Source organism: Poecilia latipinna, unplaced genomic scaffold (assembly GCF_001443285.1).
Source record: "Poecilia latipinna isolate Pla-1442-1.1 unplaced genomic scaffold, P_latipinna-1.0 Scaffold1032, whole genome shotgun sequence".
Lineage (NCBI taxonomy): Eukaryota > Metazoa > Chordata > Actinopteri > Cyprinodontiformes > Poeciliidae > Poecilia > Poecilia latipinna.
Genome location: NW_015113648.1, coordinates 19,008 through 37,333, shown reverse-complemented (window position 1 = coordinate 37,333; position 18,326 = coordinate 19,008). Strand labels below are relative to the sequence as shown.

At 42.5% G+C, this 18,326-nt stretch overlaps 1 protein-coding gene across 7 annotated transcripts in view; it reads right to left on the bottom strand.

Moving 5' to 3' along the window:
• Positions 1 to 18,326, bottom strand: part of LOC106958944 (probable E3 ubiquitin-protein ligase HERC1) — a 46,261-nt gene that overhangs the window by 13,855 nt on the left and 14,080 nt on the right. For 2 of the 7 annotated variants that reach the window (XM_015051135.1, XM_015051132.1), the window contains exons 20-55: positions 17,982 to 18,155; positions 17,730 to 17,844; positions 17,295 to 17,415; positions 16,980 to 17,181; positions 16,581 to 16,881; positions 16,435 to 16,483; positions 16,300 to 16,345; positions 15,770 to 16,020; positions 15,296 to 15,493; positions 15,068 to 15,188; positions 13,794 to 14,034; positions 13,546 to 13,700; positions 13,282 to 13,431; positions 13,110 to 13,207; positions 12,884 to 12,979; positions 12,434 to 12,601; positions 12,107 to 12,346; positions 11,925 to 12,008; positions 11,365 to 11,584; positions 9,908 to 10,190; positions 8,812 to 9,575; positions 8,125 to 8,338; positions 7,285 to 7,454; positions 5,675 to 5,758; positions 5,171 to 5,357; positions 4,294 to 4,421; positions 3,989 to 4,188; positions 3,627 to 3,886; positions 3,483 to 3,535; positions 3,165 to 3,359; positions 2,657 to 2,822; positions 2,310 to 2,559; positions 1,344 to 1,560; positions 981 to 1,258; positions 639 to 766; positions 113 to 240 (exon numbers count right to left, since the gene is read on the bottom strand). In XM_015051135.1, coding sequence (XP_014906621.1) covers positions 113 to 240; positions 639 to 766; positions 981 to 1,258; positions 1,344 to 1,560; positions 2,310 to 2,559; positions 2,657 to 2,822; positions 3,165 to 3,359; positions 3,483 to 3,535; positions 3,627 to 3,886; positions 3,989 to 4,188; positions 4,294 to 4,421; positions 5,171 to 5,357; positions 5,675 to 5,758; positions 7,285 to 7,454; positions 8,125 to 8,338; positions 8,812 to 9,575; positions 9,908 to 10,190; positions 11,365 to 11,584; positions 11,925 to 12,008; positions 12,107 to 12,346; positions 12,434 to 12,601; positions 12,884 to 12,979; positions 13,110 to 13,207; positions 13,282 to 13,431; positions 13,546 to 13,700; positions 13,794 to 14,034; positions 15,068 to 15,188; positions 15,296 to 15,493; positions 15,770 to 16,020; positions 16,300 to 16,345; positions 16,435 to 16,483; positions 16,581 to 16,881; positions 16,980 to 17,181; positions 17,295 to 17,415; positions 17,730 to 17,844; positions 17,982 to 18,155 — 6,735 coding nt within the window. Of the gene's footprint in view, positions 1 to 112; positions 241 to 638; positions 767 to 980; positions 1,259 to 1,343; positions 1,561 to 2,309; positions 2,560 to 2,656; positions 2,823 to 3,164; positions 3,360 to 3,482; positions 3,536 to 3,626; positions 3,887 to 3,988; positions 4,189 to 4,293; positions 4,422 to 5,170; positions 5,358 to 5,674; positions 5,759 to 7,284; positions 7,455 to 7,933; positions 7,981 to 8,124; positions 8,339 to 8,811; positions 9,576 to 9,907; positions 10,191 to 11,364; positions 11,585 to 11,924; positions 12,009 to 12,106; positions 12,347 to 12,433; positions 12,602 to 12,883; positions 12,980 to 13,109; positions 13,208 to 13,281; positions 13,432 to 13,545; positions 13,701 to 13,793; positions 14,035 to 15,067; positions 15,189 to 15,295; positions 15,494 to 15,769; positions 16,021 to 16,299; positions 16,346 to 16,434; positions 16,484 to 16,580; positions 16,882 to 16,979; positions 17,182 to 17,294; positions 17,416 to 17,729; positions 17,845 to 17,981; positions 18,156 to 18,326 lie in introns of all 7 variants that reach the window. The other 5 variants (XM_015051138.1, XM_015051134.1, XM_015051136.1 and 2 more) reach the window with 5 other exon arrangements.

Genomic DNA, 18,326 nt, shown 5'->3' with positions numbered 1-18,326 from the left:
GGCATTCGTTCAACTAGGCGGGGTCACGCACACATAAAAAAAAAAAACAAAAATCCAGCAGTTCACGCCTTCAGCCTTTCAGCCTTCAATATCACCTGAGAAACCCACTGACCTCTGATGTTCATGATGTTAATGTGCTTGTTCTCAGGGGCAGCCAAAAAGTTTCCCCCAGTACTCCAAAACACAGGAGACATGTGCTGGCATCTGCCGGCTCGCTCAGAGCTCGATCTGTCCGTCTTACTGCAAAATATCCGAAATGCAAGAACCCTTAATTATTAACTATATACATACAACACTAGAGGCCAGTTGGTGGCAACAACTGACAGATAATGCCAAATGTTTGTCTAGGGTTTCCAGGATAAATTAGGGCTTTCTGAAGAGCAATAAGATCTAAATGTAAGGTCGAAATAAAACATGATCAATACTTTATGCTAATTAAAAAATGTACTTAATAACACATCCTTAACGGACCTTAAGCCCTAAGGTGTGTAAATGTACTTTTTTTCCCCAACGTATGCTCTTTGTTTTTGTTAAGTGAGTAATTAGCTTTAACGTCACTGTTACAAAAATATAAAGTGAGAGTCCTAATAGTCATTGGTATTAGCTCCAAAACTAAAAACTGATGCAGCAGATACAACCTGACAATGCAGGAGAAAGTGGTCTGTAACTCCACAGTGCTTTGGTTGACTTTCCACAACTGTACCACCTTGTCCTGAGAGCATGTAGCAAGCAAACCCTGGTCACTGCTCCAGGAACAGCTCGCCACCTTTACAGAACAAAACAAAACAAAAAAAAAAAGGTTCCAGTTTCAATAACAAGAAAAGATACTTCCAGTCTAAAAGCTAGTGGAACTGTTCTAGCCACTAGGAGCTATCAAACTAACAAAAAAAAAATAAATAAATGTTACTACAAAACAGACAACAAACCCTAAGTCCTCTCCATCAGAAGAAAAGCAAAAAGAAAAGAAATGTGTAGTGTACCTTGTTGTAATGTCCCTCAAGCCTCTTGAGAGGACACTTGTGCAGATCACCAGCCAAATCGCTGTATGTCTGGGGCCGATTTGGACTCTCTTTCCCTGCAGCTGCCAAGGCCTTCACCAGCTGCTGCGCTGCCCACTGTCGATGTTTGCTGGTGAGTCGTGCAGAAAGGACACACGCTGCCAAGGCATTAGCTAGCTCCAGAGGGCCTATTCTGGCACTTAAGTGAGGCGAAGGAGAAGGAGGCAAAGATGAGGAAGCCATCCCTTGGGTACCGCCGTCTAGGCCAAATTGATAACATGTGGAAACGATGAATAACACTGTCATTAACTACCAAGCATAATCAGGAAGAGAATTATTACTCACCATGAGCTTCGTGTTCCGTTCTGTCGAGGCTGTAGGAGTGGATGTTCTTGTCAGTGAGCAGAGACACCAGATGTTGTGTGACCAGGAACGTTGGAGGTGTCTGGTCACCGAGGTCCCTTTGTTGCATGGCGGCTTGAGTGGAAGTTGTTAAAGTTGGTCTTTGCTGGGGTTCTGTGATGGCTCCGATGTTCACCCCGGTAGCTGCGGCCATTAGGTCCTGAAGGCAGTAATGTCAGACTGGTGAGAGTAAAGTTCTAAACTTTTGTTTGCAGGGTATGCTACCAACTCAAATTTAAGACTTAAGACATTTTAATGACACCCTGAATCCAATTGCAGGTGATGTTGGGGGGGAGCTTGCTGCATAAGAATCAAGCATTGCAAAAAAATGTGACTTTGTGCTTACGATAGAGGCAAAAAAAGCTTGCTAACTATCTAGTAGTGTATATTAGCAGCCAGTTTCAACCATCTCGAGTCAGAGAATGCAATCAAGATATTTCCATGCAACTCAAACAGAAAAGCCCCCTGAGGGGAAAAAAAAAAAAAAAAAAAAACAACCTTAAACAGTCCTGCCACGACAATATTTAAGACCTGTGATTAACATATTTAAGGGCAGCTGACGTTTTAAAAATGAATTTAAGACATTTTAAGACCTTGATTTTAGACATGAACTTAAGACTTTTTAAGGGCATGTGGACGCCCTCTGTTTAGCGACTGGAGCTCATCATTACAAAAGCAATAGTTGTCACTGCACCAAGTTTTATTGTCGTCCCTAAAGATTTATGACTGTTTTGCGTGCATCAAGAAGGATAAACTGATGGCTTAAAGGGATTCTAGTGGGTCTGCAAAGTTTTACACCTTCTCTGTCACTTGCAAAAGTTCATTTGGAAACAACAAAGTTCGCAAATGTTAATAAAAGCTTAGCTTAAAAATTGACTACCGTCTACGACATTGGCAGAGCAAGCCAACCTGAGTGCATATCTCCACCAGCTGCCTGTAAGCAGAGGGGCTGTGGGAAACCACGTTGCCGATGGCTGAGGTGAGGAAGCTGAAGCAGGTGGACCTGTGGCGCTCCGTCACCATTCCCCTCACGCCGGGCGGATTGTCCACGCAGGCGTGCGCCCTGCCCCCCGCAGCCAAAGTCATTAGACGCACCAGGATCCGGATGTCCGCCAGTCCCAAGGACTCCAGCCCGTTAGACTGGCTGCACACTGACGCGCTTGCAAAGCGAGATGAAAATACAGCAGATAAACTAAATGTTAAATAAAATAAAAAATAAAAAAAAGTGATGATATACAACTGTGCTGATATTGTACCTCGAGGCGGTCTGAGACAGCGCCCTCATCACCATGCTGTACGCGAGGAGAATCTGCGCTGTGGACGTGACTCTTTGTAGAGCTTTTAGTCGGTCATGCGAGTCCCTCAAAGATACAGCCTGCTGCCCAAGGCTCAGAGATGTTTTCTGGTCTACAGCTACAGTCACTAATAGAGAAACCCATCGTCATACTACTTGCCACATTTTATCATGTTAAAATAGCAAATTTTACTATATTTTAGTGGAATGTTTTAGAAATAAAAGATATGAAAAGTGTGTTGTACATCTGTATTCATCTTGTCTGAGTCAATACTTGTTGGAGCAAATGTTTGTACTGAGTACAGCTGCAAGTCATTTGGTCTATGTCTCTACCAGCTTTGCACATTTAGAGGCTAAACTTTCTGCCCATTGTTCTTTGCAGAAGAGCTAAAACACTTTATGCAGCTGGTTGGCAAAACGTCACATTTGCAGGCAACTCTCAACGACAACGATGACAAAATTTTTAATACCTTTAGAGGCTACCCTTGTGGGACTGGATGAGCTGTAAACAAGAGCTCCAAGAGGATCCGGTTCAGTAAAGACAATTGGATCAGGGACCAGCTTTTTCTCAGTCAGCCCCAGTGGTCTCAGCAGGAGCCCAAAATCCTCCAATCCCGTCAGTTTATCTGGGTCATCCTCAACTTGGTGGCTCATCTCCCATTCATCTGAGAAAACAGAAGCGTCAGATACATGTTTTTTTTTTTTTTTTTTTTTTTTTTTCCACGATTAGTATAATGACTGCCTCGTTTAAGTGCATTGTTTTTTGAGTGGGGATGGATCCTCCTCACCGTCTGAAGTGTTGTCCAATTGGCCAATCAAATCAGACGTCAGACCTTTGGTCCTGCAGCGGAAGGAGAATACGACAGTGAACATCAGAAAATATGAGAACAAGAGTATGTGTGGTTTGCTCATGCGCCGACCGCTTCCTTTACCTTTCGTATTTTGAATTTGGATTGCTTGCGTTAGCAGTCAGATACTTTTCTCTGCAGGAGCTGCAGAGGAGGTAGAAGGGGAAATTGGAGCCACACTCCCCTTTGAACCAAACATCCACGTAAGCTCCAGTGCTGTCGTAGCCTTTGCGGGCAGCACTTTGCCCGCAGCCCGGATGTCGTCGCTTTATGTGATTGTTAAATTGCAGGGTGAAGGTGTTGCACAGCTCGCATTTCACCATCTGGCTGTGCTCCTCTCCAGCCTGATGGGAGGGCAATTTCAAAACATCTGAGGTTTTTAAACGTATTCACTAGAATAGTGAAATTTAGATATTGGCCAAGTGGCAGGAACGGGTTTATGACACCTCCACGATCTGAAGCGTATCTCTCTCCAAACTGAAGAATGACGGGGTGAGCAGGTCCTCGTAAGCTTCTTCGTGGTACGGGTCATCCATGTAACTCAGCTCTGACTCCTCCTCCGTGGAGAAAGGATGGAACTCCACATGCTCTGGCCAATCACCTACTGCTGTATGGAGTTGTGGCAGTGGGCTGGGTGACGGCAAGTCTAAAAACAAGATTGTTTCAGATTAAAGTTCGCAGTAATTGAAACAACCGAGTTTTCATTTTAGATTTAACATGCACGTCCTTGTGTCTGTGCTGAAATTTTAACCTGGTCTTCGGAAAGAGGTCCTCTGCGTAGGTCCTGACCGCCGTCGCCGTGCAGGAGGAGGTCTGTTCCTAGTGAGGTGGACGTCCAGGAAGTTCTCCCTCTCTATCCAGTCAAGCCCTGGTAACAGGCTGGAAACAAAACACACCAATATGATGCCAACATGTATAGGTGACTGGACCACACAGTAGTGGAGGAGCTACCATGCTGTCTACAAAGACACATAACTGTGGGTGAACAACGCTTCAGCTTTTCCTTTCTGTCAGCTGCTGTAGTAGATGCAATTTGATTTCTAGCCAAGCCGGGCTGAAGCAGCTTGAAGTGTGGCAGCTTGGAGAGAAAATATGTCCTCCACATTGGTACCACAACCAGGAAATGTATGTAAATGCCACACAAATGTCACAGGAGTGACCCAGTAATAACTCTAGTTAATCTAATGTTACACTCTGCGGATGCCCTTCATGCACCGATGAACATTCACTCACCTCGACATGTCGAAAGGCTCGAATAGATAAAGTGACTATTTTTTGCTCAGTTCATCTAAATAATTATTTGACCTCTTGGAGGCTCTTACATTAAACTTACATGTTCATACAACAATCAAGCATGGGGAAAAACAACTGAGACTGTAATGTCAAAAAAGTAACTCAAGAAACTGTGATACGTTAACCATTCATTTAAAAGAAAAAAGTAAAAACTTTAAACAAAACAAAACAAAAACACAGCCTGTGGCAAACTGACTTGAATTTGTGGCTACAGAAATAATGCACACGAGGACATTTGAAGCTAAAAGTTTCATGAATATATCTTTTTGACTTTGCTCCCTCGTTTTACAACTCATAAGTAGCTTTCATTTCTAAGAAGTTCTCTACTTTCTCACCTTTCACTTGTTTGGTTGGTGGGCCTCTCAGGACACTGCACCGTCTCTGGCCCATCAGGCGATGGGGTTTCAGCCGCTGCCTCCAGTCTTGGTGACTCAGCTGCCTGCTGGTTGTCGGTCAGCGGGTGCTCTAGCATCCAACTTGCCAAGACCTCGATTGTTTGAGAGTCCAAGTCGCCTGCTACATCTTGGAAGGACCACGTGGAGGTTGAAATGTCAAAGTTCCAAAAAGAAGACGCATCAAGAAAGTTTCTAGTTACTATCATCAGAGGACCATGCTAAAAGTCTGACAGACTTGAGTCTGTTCAGAGAAATGTAGCATGTGGTTTAAGCTGGTACAAAAAGAAGTGGTATTCATGTAACGAGAGCCTCTGAAACAGGTGGTCTATCAAACCTTTTTGGGGATATATCAACACACAATGAACACGGAATGTAAAAATCAAAGCACATGAAGCAAAAACAAAACAAAAAAAACTGGCAACAAATACACTCCAAGAGCAGTACCTGCTGCCTCCATGGCCCAGTAGATATGTCTCATAGTGAATCCCATTTCTAGCAAACGACTGGTGACAAACATTTGTGTCCGCTCTGGTGATTGAGGAGAAAATAAAACAAAGTACACAAAAAGCAAGAAACAAACCAAGCCCACAGCTCCAGTTTGAAATGTACACCATTACTCAGAGTTTGAAATAGATTGTGATACTTTAATTTGCACATTTCCATGTATTTACAACGAATTGTGGTAGTTCGCAAAGAATGAAATTTTTAAAGTGCTTTCCAGGTAAGCTTTTTCCTTGATAATTCAAACTAGAAATCACCTTGTCTGTTGATTCTGTCCCATCTTGAAGGGCAAATATTACCAGGGTGTAGAGACAAAGTTTCAACCCAGAAAATAACCTAAAGCTGAGGGATAGTTAATGATGATGATGGTGATAGGATTTCCAGGCAGTCAGTAACGATCCACTGAGACAATTGAATAAATACTTGAGAGAGTAAGGTTTTTAGGTAAGCAAATCCACATTTGTATGCAGTTTTGTTATCAAATGAAATGTTTAATTGCTTTATCTAAACAATTACATTTGAATTTTAACTATCTGCACATGAATGGTGTGACAGCTCACGTTTCATATTATTGTTTTGACAGATACATTTTCACCAAAAGGTTCAAAACACAGTCTAATTATTTGTACGAAATAGAGAGTTTTGACTACCTTCAGTTGTGGCCGCCAAGATTTACGCATCGGAGCGGCTTTGCTGGTCAGAACCGGGGCGCAAGTTATCTGAATGGTGCCATAATTTTAGTGTTTATGAATTTTTATTTCTCACAAGCAGCAATGGCTGAGGTAAATTACGAGCAGATCAAGCCACCCGCTTTTAAATCCATGGACAGTGTGTCGGTCTGCTAGGTCTCCAAGTTATGGCTGTCAGACAACATTTTACCTGTCTTGTTTAAAATGGGCAAACTGCCTTTTTAAATTTGCCGTATTAACTGGGAATCAAGTGATCTACTCTGCCATAACTGCTGTTGCCTCGTGCGGACGTAACACAATGCTATTCGTAAATAAGGTCATTATTTTTAGACAACTTTTGTCTGCATGCTCGGTTGATTTATGGTTTCCTTTATTTTTTATTTTTTTTACTTCTTTTTGAAAAATTTGCATAACTGTCACAAGCTACAAACTCTTCAGACAACTAACAGTGAAAAAAAAAACATTAAAAATGATAATATATGCCCTTTAAGATTTGAAGCAGAGAAGTTTTCAGTCTTTTCTAAAATAGTTCAAAATGACCACAACATAACTGACGATGACAAACATGTGCCATTCAAGCATGTCGGTGTATGCATGCCTTTATGTGGCAATAGCGGATCAAAACACATGCTGTTTTGAGCAGCAGGTTTGCTGTGACCAGTGACCAAACATTTAAGACCATGCAAAAGACATTATTCAGTTAGTTTATTCTAATCTGCTTTACACCTCATTATAGGATAGAACATAGTATAAAGCTGGATCCTACATGCAAAAAGTGTGCATCGGTAACGTTACATCAGGATAACTTTCTTAATATAGATCGATGTTGGCCCAACTATCCCGACTCCCTGGACTCGCTCTTACCCAGGCTGCTTCTGGCCTGCGTGCTGCAGGGACCAGGCTCCATGAAGCTGGTCTGCTGCTCTGTGAAGGCATCACACGCAGCAGCGCTCGCAAAGCTGAAGCACGGGGACAGCAAAGGGGGGGCGCTATCCAGGCCCGTAAGTGTAGGGAACCGAGTTAGCAACACGTGCCTGGAGGAGGTGAGAATATAGTATATGCAGTAACAACAAAGTGGAAGCTTTGAATCTTCATGTGTGCCCTGTACTTGATGTGTCATTTCATCTGCTTCTCCATTTTAAAGATGCCTAAAAATGAAATAATCGAAGGTGGTTTCACTACAAATAGTTGGCATTTTAGTTAAACTTTTTATTTTTTATTATTGTCTCACAACGTGATTAAGCTTAGAAATCCCAGAAAGGGCAACACTTAGATTTAGCCTACTCCTGCTAGAAAGATCAAACATTTTCTGGAGTCACTTTTAGGACATTGAATCAGCGCCAAAACTCTTATAGTTTGCCTTAACTGAAAAAAAAAACAAAAAAACACTGACATTACAGTCAGTTGGCTGGGTTAGAAGAACAAGCAGATACAGCTGCAGGCTTGGTTAAAGACGGAGCAGGTACAGCCTCTTAATCTCTTGAAATCAACAGCACAACCTAGTCTAACTCACCCACTCCCTGGACCTCAGAATAGCAGCTGCTGCCAAACGATTCTGGTCTGCAGTGATCAGTAACAACGGAAACCCTAAATGTGGTGCTTGTTTTCTTACAATTTACTGAACAACCAATTTTGTGCAAACTCCTGAAGCAAATATTAAACCAAATTCAGTTCATCTATATTCATATGCCGTTCAATACTTACTGGAGGAGGCTGATGGGAAGGAAAGGATTAAAACTTTCAAGTCCATCCGCCTGCAGGTTTGTTGGCAAAGAAGATGCCAAGTCGTTACTGGAAGAGGAGGCAGAGACTCGGTTCGATTGGCCAAAGATGGCAGTGCCCTCTGAACCAGCACTGTACAATGACACTGAGCTAGAGGACTTGGAGATGGATTGAGAAGACAAGTGACGCCCTGATTCTGAAAATAAAAGATGATGACGTAGTGTCAGTAAGACTTGAGGAATCTAAGAAAAAGTCATAATTCTTGCAAACATACAGATTATAACTTCAGACAAAATCTTGAAGTTATGCAAGAGGAATTTCTCAGAAAATAGTTGAATTTTGGAATATTATTGAGTTTGTGTTTTAAAAACGTACCAATAAATAAACTACCAAACATTTTAAGTAGACCAACTATAATTTTGTTCAGGTTACTTCTTAACGTTCCTCCCACTAAATAAATGTACTTCGTATGTTAAGAGGCAAGAATCGTCTTTTTTTCCATGTAAGATTTTTTGGCTTTTTACACATTACCAGAAATAGCGTAGGGTGGCGTAGGTAAAGATGTTAAATGCGTCTTTGTCACCGCACTGGGTGTGGGAACTACAGTCTAAAATGAATTCGATAAACTAAAATGTCAGCTTTCTGGCTAACAAACATCCATCCAGGTACCTTTGCGTTCTTTGTCCTCCTGCAGTCTGCTCAGGGCTCCCTTGTATATCATGACCTGGGCTCTCTCCAAATCAGCAAGAGAGACTGTTTGCTTGATAGGACAAGGCCTTACTGCCCACTTCACCATGCTCTGCACCACATACTGCAGCACTGATCTGAGCTCGGCGTGCTCGTCCCATTGTTTACTTTTTGCTTTGGCCTGGTCGGGGACGGGGCTGTGCTGAGGAATCACAGGGGAGTTTGGAGGCTCCTGCTTGGACACCAGAAGCAAATCTGACAACTTCTCGCAGGTGAAGAAAACCGTCAGGCATTTTAAGCCTCCAATCAGAAGATACGAGACCCTGACTGCTCTCATTTCAAGCGCAAAGGCATCCATTTTCAAAGTCTGAGACGTCGGTATAGGTTGAGCTGAGCCGGGCGACTCCTCAGGGTCCGCCGGCTTTGCAGGAGGAGGGTCCGTCTCAGCATTCTGCTCCTTCAACTTCTTCCTTTCGTGTTCAGTCAGCCATCTTCCACCATCTGAAAAGTCTTCGTCCAGGGAGCCCCGTTTCTCTTCCTCCTTTAGTACTTCCTCTGAGTATTTCCTCCTGGGAGGTAGATACGGCCCCTGCCAGCCCTCCTCCTCCAGCAGCCTCATCAAATATATCAAATCCAACAACACCGCCGGCTTGACTCCTCCGAGGCGCGAGACGTCACAGCAGGATACATCGCACGGCTCCAGCGAGATGATGGGAGTGTCGCTGGGTGACCAAGAAGTCATGGAGCTTAGTTATTAGGAAGGATTGGAAGAAGCCACAGACACAGCATGGAGTGACACCAGGACGAATTCAACGAGGATTAATGTTTCAAGAATGAGGAGGGAGAAGCAAGGAGAAAGTAAGATCAGGGATCAAATGATGAAGATAATGTAAAATGTTAGACAAAAGACAAAATGAAAAAATGCTAAGAAATTAATCAGAGTAAAGATGCTAAAAGGACTGAGGTGACAACAAATAAAAAATGCTTGGCGAAAATAATTATTGTAACCAAAAAAAAAAACATATGTGAACACACTTAATTATAAGTTAGAAGATAAAAGAGTGAAATTTTGTGATACCTGACGGACAGATCTGTTTCCTCCCACTGAAGCTTAGCTAGGGAGCTTCCTTTTTTCAAGACCCCGAGCATAATGGCTCTGCGGCCACTTGGCTTGTGCAGGCACAGACCTCCAGCACGGAGGCCACTGTCCACCCCACCGATCACAGCCAGCGCCGGCCACACCTCGACGCAGAGAGCGGTCAGCTTGGCCTCTGACAGGATGTGACGATGGGCGGCGGGTTTCCCCGTCTCTTCGCCTGAAACGTCTTTGTCTTCCATCTCAGTCTGGGGGGGACCGACGCCTGTAGGAACAATTAAACACAGAGTAGGTCAGATTAAAGAATATGTTCTTTGTGCCAACATCTTTTAAAGGGAAACTGGAGATTATAATCGATTCAGTACAGCAGTTTTCAGTGAACTACATCTAAACGAAGCATCATATCCACACATCAGTCATCATCTGTTCTTTATGCCAGCTATTTATGTTAAGCGACAGATCTCAATAACATTAAACTTTGACATTACAGTATATATATATATATATATATATATATATTTTTTTTTTACGAAAGCAATTATGACAATAGGTGTCTCTGAATAGAACGACATATTCTCTCAACTATTGTTTTTTTTTTAGAGTTTATTAAGTTTTCTTGAGGTAGCAGTGAACATGAGAATGAGACTGGACATTGAGCTTTCACTTGAAAAATTAGATTTGTGTACAAAACTCCTGATATTTGTGTTTAGTTTTCCATCTGTGAGCTTTATAGAAATCAAAGTCTATTTTCATTTTCATTCCTTGCGAAACTGCATTGTAGCCAATGCATGTTCCTTTACTAATCTAACAAGTCTGGGTATTCCCTTCTAATGACTTCTGATGGAAAAAAAAAAAAGACTGTATTGGGTGCTGCAGTTCCCAGTGAGTCTGCAATGTGACCATGCGCTTGCTGAGCTCAGGTGATGTAAGGTGTATAAAAACATCCTCACCAGAAGCAGGAAAATACATTTTCTTACAACCAGCAGAAGGTATCAAGTCAGATTTACATTTGAAAATAAATAATAGAGCTGCACATGAAGAAAGACTGTGTACTGGCAGAACTTTATAAAAGCCTGTTTTCAACATTGTTTAAAAAATAAAAATATTAAAAACAGCATTTTCAAGTTTTGTTCAGGCACATTGCCTCTACCGAACGGCACACGGGGATGAGACACTGTCTTTTTTAAATTTGCATGAGAAGTCAAACCTCCCTGTGTGAACTTTGTCACTGTGTGAACTGATTGAGCCGAAGCAACAGGAAAGGGAACAAAAAGAATTTAAACATCAGCTGTAAGCCACGATTTCCCGGGGTTTAAATCTGCAATTACACTGTTTGTGACAGCTAAAAAGACTTAAATATTAAGCAAATTCAGAATTAGATACTTTTCTGACATGATGGATGAAATTTCACTAAAGCAGAGTAACTAACTGAGCCTAACCTAAGCCCTTAAAGTCGTCTTCTCTCAGGATGACACCAATGAGCTCCAAACGGGAATGAATGTATTGGTTAATGAGGGAGGACCAGTGATCACACTGATGGAGCCGACGCAGGAGGTGCACTGTGGACTCCAGCAGCACGGTGGTCCGAGGGCTGCAGAGAGGCTCTCCGGGCAGAAGATTACTGGGCATGCCTCTCATTTGCAGGTCACGCAGAGCCACCTGTGATCAGCACAGAAATACCAACAACACTTTGTTGTCACTATTTAGCATTTACTGAACAGTACAAAAGTAGTGCCATTTTTTATTTTATTTTTTTTTTAATTATTCTCTTCAAATGAGCTGGACATTTTTATAGTCTTAAAAAGTCCTTTTAATCACATTTTTCTACTTGTTGAAAAGGTTTCTCAGTCATATGATTCATTTCAAGAACAGCCAACGCAATGTAAATGTGGGAGGCAAAATAAGATAAATTAATACAAATATTATTAATAATAACAAACAATTATGTGTTTTTGTGTCATCATTTCCTAAAAGATGACGGTTCAGTGTAGTTTAGTACCTTCTCTCCAGGATTACTGCTGTAGAACAAAACACACGGGTAAAGTTCAGAGGCTACAACGCCCTCAAACGCCAGCTTTGGCTCCTATAAAAAAATATATATATATCAGTAACTTAACAAGCAGGAAAAAGCAATGCGATTGAAGAGAAATTTATGAACACAGAACTATTATACGATTAAACCTTATCATTCTTTGCAAAAGATATAGTATGGGCTTCCATGTCCAGGATGCAGGTGATGGTGTCGCCCTGGGTGAAGGAGGGAAGCGTTCGGACCAGCTCCCCGCCGTGGTACAGGTTGCCACTGTAAGCCCGATACAGCCACATGTCCGTGGTGGTGTGGTGGTTGTGATCTCTGACCGGCCAGCGTGAAACACCGATACATGTGCCCTCGTTTCCTCTGTTCTCTTTGGTAATGTAAAACTGCGGAGGCAAAAGCGGACGACACACGTTGAATAACGGCGTCAGGATAAAATCTGCTCACTGGTCGGTTAAAAGATTTACTTTTACCTTCCAAATGAAGCACCCAGAGGTAATGCCAGTGGTTGCCAGACCGTAGCCTTTTCCGACTGAACCGTGCGACAGGATGTTCCCGCTCTCCAAAGAACAGCACACTATCTTGTCTGGGTCAAAGGAGAAATCTCCAATGGGGATACATTCATCAAGATTGCCAGGACTCTGCAGAAGAAAACAGATACAAAGTAAAACAACATACAATAAGCAAGAAAGAAGGCACATGGCAGTAAAACGGACAATGAAGCTATACGTGCAGAGCTAAGAATGAATAGATTCCATCATTTAGAATGCATTTTAAACAAGATTCACTCCTTTGAAGAGTGCAAATCTTTAAAGGACATATTTTACTCCCTATTATAAGCAACGAATAAATAAATAAAAACACTGAAAACTACATTGCAACATTGTAATTTAAAGGGCAGACTTCAATCAAAGTGTTTATACCGCCGTCTCTTTTTCAATCGTCTCTTCATAGCTTTGCTCCGCATGTGGCTCCTCCCACATGTACACAGACAAAAGCTGGAAGAGCTGTTCGACGATCTAAAAGACAAGAATCAGTCGACATCACAGCTTATGAGAACATCCAACAAGCATTTCCTGAAGAGACTTCAATATTATGCCGAGTTAGTTCGGCTGCATCTTTTTAATCAACATTTTGTTTTCAACGTACCTGCTGAATCTGAACCGGCTCGGAACAAGCGGGTAAAAGCCTTTCCAAGACGTGGAATGCCAACAGCTTAGTGCGGAAATTCTGGAAGCATAGAGATCCTAAAAAGAACAGAGTGGTGTCATGACACACTGCGACCAACATCGATTCCGGTTAATATTTTTCAATGACGCACCTGAAGGGCACTTGGGTGAAATAATGGCCATGAGTGGTTCGATCCATTTGACGAAGGTGGAAAGTCTTTCCATTACTCTCAACGACAAGACTCGCCGCAGAAACACCAACAAATCGGCAAGCTGAGATTCAGTCACCTTGCTGCTTTCTACTAAAATCCAGCAAGCAGAAATGCTCAAGAGAGGTTATATCTACAGCAGACTATATGTGATTTGATGGTGCTTTAACTTGCAAGAATTGGTTTCCTATTTTTAATTTGCCTCACCAAGTTTTGTGCTCCTGCTGTTGGAGTCCAGATCGGCTGCTAATCTCTCCGCTGTCTGTTGTTGGTGGAGATTTTGCAGGATGTTCAAAAGCTGCTCACACATGACCTCCGTTAGAGCATGGGATACTTCCAAAGGTAGAGAATCCTCACAGGAGCTTTGGGATCGACATGACACAAAGTAAAAGACGAATACCGGTGACGGTTTAGGAACGTTTTTTTTTTTTTTTTCAGGCTTCAGAGTCTCTCACCTTGCAGCTACTGTCAGTATCTGAAGCAGGCGGGCGCAGGCTAGTTTGACCGCACCGCTGAGAAGCATCGATCCAGAGGTAGATGCAGCCAACCAGCCCTGGTTCATCAGTGCACAGCTGTTGTTGGTCAGCATGGAGAGGATTTCCAGGATGCCACATTTGATAATCAGCACCAGATCCACAGGTTGGTAACAAAAATTCAGTGCAAACATGGTGGCCAGGAGGAGGTGCTGGGAAGATCCTGAGGAAAAAAAAAAAAAAACACAACAGGTTTTAATTTCAGCTCCCGGCGGAAAAACTCCTAAATGAAAACTTGGTGTGTCACCCTAAAGTCCACCTGAGGGAGTTTTTTTTTTTTTTTTTGCTTTAGGTTATGGTTACATTTGGAAATGTTTCTGTAAAGTCCTAAATTTGGCTAATAAAAATGTGGTTGCTAACAAATTCAAGAAAGTATTTACTACAGGTTGCACTTAAAAAGCAGACAGGATCAGGTTTTTCACAGGCAACTGCAGCTGTACGTTTCTGTTCACCTTCCTTTCTTGCACTCTGCGACTCGCACAAACACACACGGGTATAAATGCTCACTGTGCTCCCGCCAATAGGATTTTGCAGCCTTCAGCCTTTTACAGACGTGTTAGAATAACAGTCAGGGCAAAAGAAATAATAAAAAAAACAGAGGCATCTATACCTGATAACTGAACGTATAAAGCTAAAGAAATATAATGACCCATTGAAAAATAACAATTTAATTTAATTTCCCATGGGAAATTGAATTAAAATGCAGCAAGACAACTGCATTTAACTTTCATATAGTTCATTTATACAGCACCAATTCACAACATGCTTTCTCAAGGTACTTTATACCAAAAAAAACAAGGTAATTTCAACATGATCATACATACATTTCAACTGATTCTAGTTTTCAAACAATGGAGTCAATTCCAGTTGAGTATTTAGATTGTCTGGCAGCGTTCACAACTCCTGGACGAGCACAAAGCGACAGCGAACACTCACCTGAAAACAGTCTTTATGCAAATGCTAAACATAATTTTTATGTTCAAAATTGTTTTATTGTTCTGATCAAATATTCTAATCTTCCTCAAGGTGTCAATAAAAGTAGAGTACTTGATGGCGGGGGTCCTTGCTCAGTTGATTCCACTTCCGGTACCGTTTTCTTAGATGTCATGTTTTATTATTAGTAATAATTAGTATTATTCTTACTAATAATACTACTACATTTACTATTTAAATATGAAGCAAACTATACTGGATACCTGGATGGGCCTTTTCCAACTGGACTCTCAGTCTGAGAACATGCACCACTTGCTGGTAAAAGGTATGGGCTGCAGATTTTAGTGCTCTCTTTGTCTCCACAGAAGCTGCATTAGTCCCGCACTGGGTTGACATAGGAAGAGAGAATGAGATTAAAAATGTTGCTATTCAAGTAAATCTTCAGATACCCAAAGCGAACAACATTTGAGGTGGTAAGTTTAAGACTGCACCATGTAATGCTGGGTCTCGTAATTGGCTCCTGAGTGAGATCCGATGATTTGCGTTCCCAAGGCAAAACATCCAGACAGGAACTGGAGCTGCACGGACTGCAGCAAAGCAGGAAAGTGCAGGGAGACGGAGGATCGAGTGTTCTTCTCTTCCATCTTAGACAGGAAGGCAGACATCTGACATAAGGCCTCCAGACGCATCTGATCAGAAAAGCAGAGTTAGGCGTTAGCTGTAACTTACAATCTTACAGCACTTCAAGCCTACTTCAGCTCCTGCGTGTGTATCACATTCGCAGGGATTGTTTGGGTGTGTGAAAGCATAACTGATACTTTACAGCATGTAAATGCAGCAGAAACACTCGGACACAGGGTGGCTGCCTTTAATCGTCACAGTGAAACAGAATCACGCCTTAAAACCATTCACAGAGGGCTTATATTGTGGTAGAGACAAAAAAAAAATAAAAAAATCTCACTCACCTCAGCTCGCTGTTGCTGGTGCATTATGGCTAAAGTGATGGATTTCGGATCTGCCTGCCCACAACTCTGTATGCCAGGAAAGGTCGGAGAGGAAGGTGGGAGGGTCAAGCCTCCACAGGTGAAGTGAAACACCTGGTGAAGAATAGGCAAAGTGTTGTCGCTGCTGCGGGACATGGAGCCGCCCGGGCTGATGCACTGCCGCAAGCGATCCCAAGCTTCTTTCATTATCCCCAAGGAACACAAAGGTAAACCTGAAGTGGACAGAACAGAAGTATTACCAAAGGTTTACATACACTCATCTTTTGGGGGCTTTTAACTACTCATCTCGGTGTTTGTTTGTTTTAGAGTTGAAAAAGCAATGCAAATGTTTCAAATTAGGTGATTGTATAATGTATTTGTAAGATTCAACCACATCCTACAACAATTTTCCGACCAAGCTTAGAAGAGATTATCCTGTCTGACGACACCTTCTGCACTTTAAAGCATAATTTCAACGAAATCATGTTCAGACTTAAAAATTCTCCACTCACCCATTTTATTTGCAGAAGACCCAGGGGGGTTCTTGGACAGGTCAAACTAAATCATATGGAAAACAACAAACAACTGAAGTAATAAGAAATATCAGAAGATAATGGGGGGGGATATTCTCTCAGCAGACAGCTTACCTGCTTTCTCCCATGAAGAGACACAGTGAAAGACTCTGGCGATGACCTCCTGAAGGAGGAAGGGATGATGCAGACGCTTACTTATCCAAGAAGCATTAAAAACACACACATACACGCGCACACACACTGCACAGTGCAAACTCTACCTTGCAACAGTATTCACAGCTTGATTATCTTCCTCTTCACTCGGCTCTATCCAAGCAGGCCTGACTCCCAGCAGAAGGAAGAGGCATCGGGATATCACCAGCTGGCAGGCGGCAGGAAACGACAGACCTTCATCTGACTCACAACGATTTTCCCACTGTTGTTTGGGATCCGGCTGCGTCTCCGGACTGACCGGGCTCTCCATGCTGCTGGGGAGGGTGGAAGTGCCAAATGACTCATAGACCGTCACATTCTGCTGCACTTGCATGGCCTCCCGTGTGGCCATGAATGATTCCAGGACTTCTGCAGAGGTAGAAAACAGTCGGGATTGCGGTCAGTGTACCGTGTTATTGCGCAGGTTGAGCGTCTTTACAGGAGAAAAAGCAATAATGAGTCCAGACCTGACAAGTACATTCGACTGCTGCTAAATCGGTCATCTTCCGTCAGCTCTTCATGGTTGTGGTTCGCAGTCGGAGTCGGGGGCACTTGTACCTCCCGGTTGCAGTAACCTACCGGCTGCTGCTCGTGATCTTTTCCGACTTGCTCCATGGACACGCTCGGCTCTTCACTGTCAGCATCGGGACTTTGAGGAGACTGAGAGTTCTGCATTACACCGGAAAGAAAATACACATATTTATATATTTTTTTTCTTTTGTAGATTTAAAAGATTTTGCATCAGTTCATATTGTTTGTCAGTGAATTTTTAGTAATTGTACCTGTTTGGTGGAGTCTTGCCTCTGAGACATTTTTGGAGCATTTTTAAGAGCCAGAAGAGAGCTTCTTAGTTTAAAAACCGTTTCATAGACCTCAAACAGCATCTCAGAAGGTTCATGTCTGCTTCAATAAAAGTGGATAAATGGAGAATGTCAACAGATTGCTTTGTAAGCTCCTCATCGCACATTAAAGCGGAGCTACCTGTGGATAAACACAACACTTCAAACGTGAACTGAAGAAGGAAAGGCTTAGTTGTGATTTAATGTCAGACACTGAGAAAATGTTTTAAATATTGGCCAAGCGGTCAAGTCACTGATCAGATAGAGACTCTGCATCACCAAATGATATAACCGACATCCATACTGTCATTCACCACACGTCATCACCAAAATTTTGCTTGGTAAGTACACTGATATATGTGGAGTTATCTGACTCACCTGTCCTGCCAGCAGGCCTCATTCTGCAGCCCCGTGTGTTTCAGGAGAGCAGCCAGGCTGCAGCGGCAGACGATGGGCAGCAGGTAATCCTCAGAAGAACCTCCATCTTCCCATTCTGCTCTCACAGAAAACACAAATGAGTTGCAATAGCGTTAAAAAAAAAAAAAAAAATCAATCAATCAAAATCCTGATTCGTATTACATAAATAAGAATAAATTTAGACAAAATAAAGATACGCACGAGTAAGATTACCTTTACTGAGAGCGTACTCCTCCATCTTCCACCACATGACGCCTGCGAGTCCCCTGGTGGAGCCCAGGGCCAGCTCCAGTAAAGTCCGGGAGTCCTCCGTTAGATTTAGCTCCATCTGTCGGGCGTCGCTGTTGCCCAGCAACACGACCTCGGTCAGCCAAGCCATGGTGGAGTCTGCAGGAGACCGTATCACTTAACCCATTTTTGAAAAGCACAACTTGCATCAGCATTTACAGCCGACACTTCTCACAGGTATGAAAATTTAATGGACATCTGAAACATTTAGGTTCATCACTTAGTACGTCTGAGACGCCTCATAGTATAAGAGAGGTACATCACATAAAG